At 47.9% G+C, this 9,285-nt stretch overlaps 2 protein-coding genes across 2 annotated transcripts; one reads left to right on the top strand and one right to left on the bottom strand.

The window, feature by feature from the left end:
- The first annotated feature begins 3,703 nt into the window (after positions 1–3,703).
- Positions 3,704–7,469, top strand: LOC125942243 (uncharacterized). The gene is made up of 3 exons (XM_049660411.1): positions 3,704–4,592; positions 5,214–5,349; positions 7,306–7,469. The coding sequence occupies exons 1-3, from the start codon at positions 4,323–4,325 to the stop codon at positions 7,467–7,469; spliced, it is 570 nt and encodes a 189-aa protein (XP_049516368.1). The 5' UTR covers positions 3,704–4,322.
- Positions 7,470–8,270: 801 nt separating this feature from the next.
- LOC125942245 (uncharacterized) lies at positions 8,271–8,698 on the bottom strand. Its single transcript, XM_049660413.1, has 2 exons — positions 8,451–8,698; positions 8,271–8,391 (listed from the first exon to the last, which is right to left on the bottom strand). The coding sequence occupies exons 1-2, from the start codon at positions 8,696–8,698 to the stop codon at positions 8,271–8,273; spliced, it is 369 nt and encodes a 122-aa protein (XP_049516370.1).
- Between the last annotated feature and the right edge of the window lie 587 nt (positions 8,699–9,285).

Genomic DNA, 9,285 nt, shown 5'->3' with positions numbered 1-9,285 from the left:
GAGGCCGTGGGGGAGGGGGAGGGAAGGGAGGCGACGTTTAGCTGCGGCACCAAGTGCCTATTTATATCAGAGGCTCCAGCAACAGTCACCAACGCCGCACGCATTTTGAGCTAACGCGGGCAAAACGCCGATGGCGTCGACAACAGTTCTGCGTGTTGTTGCTACCAAAGCCGCTCACCTTACTTCGTATGACATTGCTGTGTTGCTATCGCATTCATTGCTTCGCCCTTAGGGCGAAACTGTGACATTTTTGAAATCAAGAGCAACAACTGCACCATCAACAGCAGAAACCTTTTTAGCTATGCTAACGAATATTTCATACTGCCGCTTTAAGTTTGGTGTTGTCATGCACGCAGAAAGAGAGTTTTAGTATAGCGTGATAGCGTAGTTTACGTGCGGGACGCTATTCCATTACGCTTTGAATTTCGCATACACAGGGCACCTAATTCTATGTGTGTGTGCGTCCGGAAAGTGCGATAGGCAGCGCAATGGGACCCAGGAGCGCGTTGTATTTTTACTTCACATGTCTACGGTGCGCCACCGTAACATGTCCGTCGATCTGCAACGAAACAGACAAGCAGTACAAGCTGTCTACCATAGCCTCCGAAATTCTCCCATCTCAGAGGCCATATGCCGTCGTCGCGCCTATCTCCCGACTTTAGCGACAGATGGCGCTCGCATCTCAAAAAATTTCTCTCGTTAGGCTTAGGCGCGTTCGAAACGAGAAGCGATCTCGAAAATTCCTCAAGATTAGCTATAACACTCTCTCGGCGAAGCGGCATGAGACTAAGCAAAAGCCGTTTACGCAGTCATTTGCTACGAACGAAGTGAATTCTCCAAAAACAACGCCAAATTCAGTTCGAAGTGGGCGACTGGGACCGCCGCCATGTTTTACGTACACTACGTACACCACGCTAACGGTAACGCTAACTCTGAGAAATAGCGTGCGCACGGTAAACGGTATGGGTCGGCTAGCGTTCTGCGCATGCGCATTTCGATCCCGCTATTCCGGTACGCCCGCTATTCCGGTAACCACGCTAAACTAAAACTGTCTAATGGCGCGAGCGGAGAAGCCGGAGGGCAGTACGCGTGCGTAATGGTGACTAGACGACCGGGCATGGTCCTTGTCTGGCCTACGCAAATAAAGAGACTGCTGATTTCCAAGTATTGTAAGTTTTATTGAAATCAAGAGCAACAACTGCACCATCAACAGCAGAAACCTTTTTAGCTATGCTAACGAATATTTCATACTGCCGCTTTAAGTTTGGTGTTGTCATGCACAAATCTCATGACAACATTCCACCCATCAAGATGTCAATGCCCTAAAAATGTCCAAAATGCCTCCCTTCCACAGCAACGCAAGGCATAAACCGCTCTCGCGTCGACTCGATAACTCTGCGCAGTACGACAATTGAAATTTGGAGTCGGATATCTCGGAGCACGCGGACACGCTAGAATAATTCTTCCGACTGATACTGTTTAGAAACACGACTGCCTCTAAGTTTTCAATACAAACATACCCACTTACTGCAGTCAACCAAAAATAATTGTTCAATTTTAGTTAATTGGGCTTCTCACAGCGATAATTATCATCTCACTTTGTGCCCCCTTAGACACGTAACTTATTTGCACAGGTGGTCTTCGCGTGCTTCCCAGTGCCTAATTTTAAGAAAACCACAAAGCTTAGTTTTGAACACCTTGTATTATCAGGCGTAGCTACCAAGCTCATGGTTGTATTGGGTAACGTCCTTTTCCTATAAGCTCGGAGAAACCGATACCTGGCTTCGCTACAGGTCTTCTTCCTCTTTCTGGGGTTTTACATGCCAAAACGAATTCTGATTATGAGGCACGCCATAGTGGAAGGCTCCGGATTAATTTTGACCACCTGGGGTTCTTTAACCTGCACTACAACGCAAGAACACAGGCGTTTTTGCATTTCGCCTCCATCGAAATGCGGCCGCCGCGGCCGGGATTTGATCCCGCGATCGCTTGCTCAACGCCTGAGCTGACTGAGCCACCACAGAGGGCTACAGGTGTTGCTCTAGCCGTATAAAACGCGGGTTTATCTTGAGCAAAAACGGTAAATTTCGGTAAATAAGAAAGGCTACTATCATCATCATCATCATCATTGACATAAGCTGACCCCCCCCCCCTCCCCCCCTCAGAAAAAACCTGGATCCGCCCCTGGAAGGTGCAATATTAGAGGCGGAGTTCCGCGAACAAGACGGCCCGTCTGATTGGCCGCATCAAGGTCATCTGATTCCCTAGTCGGGTCAACTAGGGAAGACCGATGTTTTATAAGGAGACACCTTGCGTGCAGTGGGGTGTCCTGACCTGTTCTGATATGTGCTCAGACATGTAGTGAGCTGAGACTTTCAAAGTGCTCTCCCATGGAGTGGGCTTCCATATTTGGAGTCACTGTAAATATGTAGAATAAACCCTTTTTTTCTCTCGCTCTTACTCATCCCTTTGGCTGAAGGATCACCGGCCTAAACGCTACCCGAGTCTCAACAAACTGGCAGCAGCGGCTGAATAATCTCCGACCCGCAAGCGCTGAGATGAATCCCAACCCCGAGGCGCAACACTGCCGACAACGCCACGCTACCTAGAAGTAACCCGCGTCCCAACACTGGGTGGCTGAACTGGGTTGATGTGGCACCACTGTGCATGGGTTAAATATGCGGGTGTCTCCCGGAAAAAAAATGTTTTTGAAGTTAGCGCATTGTGGTGTCGTCTCCATCGTGTTCTTGTGCGCCGGCACTAATATTCAGTTTTCTGCACGTAATCCCTTGCGTATTGCTTCGGAGCCGATTGGCGGTGGGCAGCACTACTTGCAAGCCATAACAAGGAACCTCATCACCTGCTCTAAGTTATATTCTCTATTTCGATCAACTATTTCTTTCGCGCTTGCCACGATTGTTAAGTTTAAGTAACATTCCTAATCAGTTTAATATTGCGCATGTTTCTTTTTACTTAATCATGACTGCGTCCTTGTTTTAAACAAGATTCGTAAAAACATTACGGTTTATCCTTCTTTCATAGGAATTGGTAGAACACGAAAGTGAAACGTGTCTTCACAGAAGCTGTTGCATGTTTTCTTTATGAACTCACGGTCCTCTGCAGCGAACGGCGCACGACTTGCGGGACGGCGACCGTGTTGCATGCTTGCTTCACGCGCGTCGTCCCGTTGGCGAGCGGCGTTGAAACGCGCGAGGCGTGTCAACGCGCTGACTTGCCCGCGAGAAATTGATAAGGGCGTTATAAGCCGCGTGTCGGTGCATTCGTCCGTGGCGTAATGGTTTCAATGTCGGCCTTCTGTACTTAGAGGTCCTGGGTTCGACTATTGCCGTCGGACAGTTCTAATAATGTTTATTCTATTGTTTATTACACAGCACTACGTTGAAAGTGACGAGTTTACAAAGTCACGAAGCCAGAGTAGAGTGACCTAGGTCACTCTAGCCAGAGGTTCAATCTTCTGTGGCTGCACAGTGTTGGAGACTCCCCTGCTCTGTTACTATACCGAAGCGTTCCCTGTCAGCGCTCGTTAGTGTCACAATCCAGTACTTCGCTTCACCGCTCCTAGATGGCGGAACGTCACATTCGTTACTAGGGAGCCAACATGCAACGCCGTTTTAGGGTGGTGACAGCCTTTGTAAGGGTACTTGCCGCCGCCAGCTAAATTGACGGGTTAAATCTGGGGCACCAAGGGCGCGATCTTGTAAGCGTTCCAAAATGGAACGGAGGCGTTCCGTTCCATCGAGCCGCACACGATTGGTCAATTTGAACCATGACGAACGCCATGACGTCAATTGTGACGTGAACCGTGACGTCTTGCTGCTGTCAATCATTCCGTGTCGTCTGCTAACGGACGAACGCAACGGAACGGTTGCCGAGTCCGTCCGTTTCGATAGAACGGATTAGAACGGCTACCAGACGACTTGGATTGGATTGAAACGTAAGCGCTTGGGACAGTTAGCCTCTTTCGTATCCGGTTCAATCCAAATCGGGAATCCCAACAGTTGGAGAAAATGGCGTTTTCTTTCTCTGCCGTGTCTTTTCGTGTCGCCTGTGCGGCTGCTGCAGCCGCGCAGAGACGATGACCCGAGGTAGATGATGCATTTAAAGAGTTGACGGAGGAAGAGTTCCGGCAATATTTTCGTCTGTCCAAACGAACAGTGCGTCGCTTGTGCGACGAGCTTGACTCCATCATTGGATGCCAGCGAGCCAGTGGCCTTTCCACAGAAAGGAAGGTGTTGTGCGCGCTGCGATTTTTCGGCACTGGAAGCTTCCGGAGGAGCGTTGGTCGCGAGGAGTAAATAGGCATGGCGCAGCCGGCCGCGAGCAACACCATCCAGGAGGTGACGGAGGCCATCATTTCCGTGTCTGCCCGGAGAAAGTTGGTGGACTTTTCATTGACACCGGCTGCCAAGGATGAGGCAAAGGCGGCGTTTGCGCGACGCGGTGCCATTCCAGGCGTGCTAGCGTGCGTCGACGACACGTTGATCGCCGTTATGAAGCCAGAGGGACTCAGCCCGGCCGACACGGCGAGCTTCATGTCGAGGAAGGGTTATTACGCCCTCAACGTCATAGTCGTAAGTACCGTTGGAATGTTTTACTTCAAACTGTAGTCGCCATTTTTACTCGCCCATAGTAGCAATTGTTCAGTTTAATGCCCAAGCTGGCATAACTAGTAATGTAACGATTAAAAGAGGACATGCGGGGAACTGTGTACGAGCTCGTTGAAGTCTGACATGTCAGCGGTAATGATGAGTGCCATGTGTTTCTGTGCATGAGCCGTTTGCCGTACCAAAATTGTGTTTTCGTTCTGGCGTGCATACACAATGGAGTTGTGCATTTTGGAGGTATTTAGGAACATGGGTAGCAGTCGTAGCAAAAATCGATACACTATAGGGAAGATACGATGGAAGCATTTTGAACAGGGAAGTACTTACAACCATTGCATGGGCTGGATTTGGCGTGTATGGGTGTTCTTGCGCAATTTCGTGCCCCAAGTTTTGATTTAGCGATCACTTAGTGCAAACCATAGGCGTGCGCACAAAGGGCCCCAAATGCGAAACCCTGTGCACGCCTATGAGTGAAACAGTGTAGCTGCTTATACCAGCGTAAACGTATGTATTGTTTTCTGCATATGAATGGCAAAAAGGGATTTTGAGCATATCTGCAGCGCTATTTTGTATTGCTCCTCATTGCAGGTGTGCAACTCGGAACTTTGCATCCTTGTTGTGGACCTCCGGCTCCCTGATTCGGGCCACGACTCTTGGATGTGGCAGCATAATGCACTGTGTACGCGCCTCGCCGCACAACTGCAGCCTGGCGAGTCTCTGCTTGGTAAGTATTCGTAATGTGTACCCCTAACTAGGGCAGAGCACTTTAGTTGGTAACAACTTTGTTGATAGTCACAGGAATATTGATGTCACAGGAATGGTGAGCTTTCATAACACATACATAATTTATTTATACAAATTGCAATGCCCCTAGGCTATCACAAGGCTGTGTTTGTACAGTGGAAAATACATTAAAGAACTTGTATACACATCAAGTACCCCTCCATACGGATGGTCAATGTTTCCAAATCGAAACATCCGACAGATTATGATAATTTAAACACAAATGAAGTAAAGTTATACAAAAATTCTTCAAAAAGAATGCCACAGCCGTGGACTCGGAAACAATTGTACCCTCTTCACTGTGCAAGAGGCTCCAAGGTTTGCATAAACCTCGGAGACTCTTGCACAGGTTTGCATAATTTTCATAAAACACACCAGAATGATTGCAACCGCCACATCCTGTGCATTCGGGCGCTCGGTGTACATTAGTAGGAACGATGCAATATGCTTGCTAGCCACCTCTTGTGCTAGGTGTATGAAAACTTCCACGCAAGCATGAATACGCAGACGAGGCAAGCAAGTAAAGCGTAATGAATGCGGATTCAACCACAAAAGAAAAAATCTAGCACTGAGTGTTGTGACATTATACTCGTCACATCATGTCTAAATGGGTAGACGTAAATTAACGTGAAAGCACAAAAAATACAAAGGTCAACTTTATTACATGCTATGACGACAAGTACAGAAGCCAACACACATCTCTAGAACGCGCAAATCATGTTTGCAGGACTGCGCTGGCGAATCTGATGAGGACATGTGGCACAAAATCTGCTGTATGTGAGCTTGCGTGACTAAATGTACAGTTCCCATTGATTTTTATCGACCTGGTGGTCGGCTTAAGCTTAGGTGGCTGCTTTGGCCCTCGCAAGTGTGTTCTAGACATGAGTGTTGACCTCTGTACATCATGAACCTTGTACATACAGCATGCTACACGTAGCAAAGCATGTGAGAACATTGCAACATGAGCATCACACAATTCGTATTCACCACGGCAAATAAAACTTGCAGTTACATTTAAGTGACCTTGCAAGAAAGTATGACTTTGACAGGTATGTCCATTCCCTTCTCAGTGTTATGAGTCACTGACCAGAAGCATTCATTTTTCGACAGCAATTGCAGTGTGATGCTAAAGAACAGGTGAATCATAATTGTAGAAAGGTGAGTGCACTTGCCAGCTGTGATGAAACATAAATTACATACAACATGAATAATTAGCTCTGCAATCTCACAGCAGCCAGAACGTGTTACAGTTAAAACTTATTCTTGCTCACTTGGAACGAAAACTAGAGGAAACCAATCACCGGCGTGGTGCAATGATGATGGCCATTTTCATTTGTGAAACTATGCAACTTGCAGAGTGACTAGTTTGGTGCTCTGAAAAAAGACCACATTGTAGTTGTACCTTAGCATCACTGTGCCGAAATGAAAATATCACAGTGCAAACACTATGCGGTAACGCTTCATAATGAGTGCAGTAAGCTACAAAACATAGTGAAGCAATATAAATATCACAGTACAAAACCCATACACAGAAATCGACAACTACTTGTAATGATTCCAGTGTCTTCGAAATGTGTAAATAAAAGAAAGCACGCTGGCGTTGCAGCTGGATTAGTATAAATAGAAAGAGGAAAATACTACGATACAAAAATGGGTGCACGCATTACACCTTTCGTCCAAAAAATCCTCCTGCATTACTCATACAAGGCAACAATGAAACTTAAACAGTAAAACTCAAAATGAAGCAACAATAAGTGCATAAAATGAAAGTGAAGATATAAAACTCAAAGAACAATAAATAAACAAGATAAATTGAACTCATAAAACAATAAATGACTAAAATGAAATTGAATAGGTGAAAATAAACAATAAATTAATTCCTCCTTTCTTGTTGCAGGTGGCCAGCTACGACTAGTGCCAGGGAGCGCACCTTCTCCAGTATGCCCTCCTGAGCCGCTGCCGTCCTCTCTGCCGCGATGGCGAGCCGGGTGGTGGATGGTTCGATCCTTCGCAGCACCTGAAATGAATAATTGTGGTGGAATTGTTCATATGAGTTGCTGATTACTCGCAACCAGCTCATCGCTGGAAGCTGTTGTTGTCAAGAATTGCAACGTGCACAACAATTGCCCACCTCCCTCGCTGTAGCCACTGTAGTGTCTATCCTCCTAACACATCACATATCCTAAGGCAATGCCATCCAAAACTACCCCCCTTACCCAAACCTTCATCCCTCCCATCTACCCCTTCCTCCGAGTGGCTGACCGCCGCAACCACCCTTCACGACCAACGATTCCTTGGGGACTTCATCGGCCTAGCGCTGAAGCATGCCGCAAGCGACGCCCTGGACTCAGGGCACTGATGCATTTTTTATCGCAGAATAAAAAAAAGTGATTTCTCTCTCTCTCTCTCTGTTGAAGAGCCACTGGCCTGATGGCATCCTTTGGCAGTGTCACGCGTCATGTACAAGCTATGCCCTCTTCGTTTGGGCAGACAAGGACCTGTTGGAACTACTTTTCAGTCATCTACTCAAATTCATCTCTTACCACCAAACAACCCTTTTCAGGGCCAACCAACCTTTTGCCCGGCTGTTGATCGTTGGCAAGATAGGATACCGAGTCCTTAATACAACGCATATTTCTTATTTACATCAAAAGTTGGCTTGTTTTCCAGATTCATGATTCACTTATGATAACAGAGCATAAATAATATTTATGTCCTTCACGTAAAATGACACCGAAGGATCTACCAACCTAAAGCTTCCGACGCTATTTTCCTGTTCACCAACAGTGTCGCGTTCTGCTAAAGGTACCACTTACAGATAATGGCAAACTCTAAGTCGGCACCGTTCAGGAACACATGATATTACGCCGGCAGTGTGCTTACCTCTTGGTAGGGTAGGTCGGTGACGCCACGGAAGCGGACCGCGCCCGTCAGCTGGAGCACTCGGCCCCGGAAGCCGGGTGCGCGACCCCCTCCAGTGCTTCTGAAAATACACACCAATGTCGAAGGACAAATCGCCCGGACCATTCGACGGTCACTCACATTTGCTCTTGGGCTATAGCGGTAGCATCGCGGCGGGCCTCGTAGACCTGCTGCTTCCTCCACTGGTCGACCGTTTTCACAACGGGCCCTTCCGCGTTCAGCACGTCGGCCAGCTGCTGCCACAGCCGTCGTCGGTCGACAAGGCTGAAGCCCGGCCCCAGCTCGCTGGATCTTAAAGCCAGCTGGAGATGCGGCTCCATAAAAGCGAGCACCGTCTCCCGCTGGCCCTCGGAAACGCGCGGTCCCATAACGGGTGCAGAAGCCGACACGTTTTCCTACATGGCTCTCCGCACGTAACGGCTCGACCGAACCAACCGCTTCAAAACTCGCGCCGTTTGAATTTTAATAGTGGTGGAGACTTGCATACAAGCATTGCTTGAAACGGGGTAGTGGATAGCGCCACCACTAAACGTTTCGCAAAATTGCGACACCACCTAGCGCCATTTCAAGACATTAACCGCAATAATTTGTTTAACTCGTTCCGCATTCCAAACTGAATCTTTGAAAAGCAACACCAACACATTTTGCTACTCATTCATAATAGCCAGATATTTCTCAACATGTTAGAAACGCTTCTAAGTATGTTATACGGTCCCCAAGCAGACGTCAAAAGCGTGACGCAGGCGTCCACTTCGCTCATTGGCTCTTTGCTTCCTCTCGTCCTCGCGAACATGGCGGACCGCCTATTTCGTGACGTAAAGAACGAACCGCCTCCGTTCCATTTTGGAACGCGTACAAGATCGCGCCCCAAATGGCGAAACACGAGCCGACAGACCACAGGCTCTATTCTGGACACGCATGGCGGCTGCACGGCCGCCATTATCCGCCATCTTGG

The sequence above is a fragment of the Dermacentor silvarum genome, chromosome 1 (genome assembly GCF_013339745.2).
Source record: "Dermacentor silvarum isolate Dsil-2018 chromosome 1, BIME_Dsil_1.4, whole genome shotgun sequence".
In the NCBI taxonomy this organism is placed as follows: Eukaryota; Metazoa; Arthropoda; class Arachnida; order Ixodida; family Ixodidae; genus Dermacentor; species Dermacentor silvarum.
The sequence above is the reverse complement of the archived record's forward strand: the minus strand, read 5'-3'. Positions and strand labels throughout refer to the sequence as shown.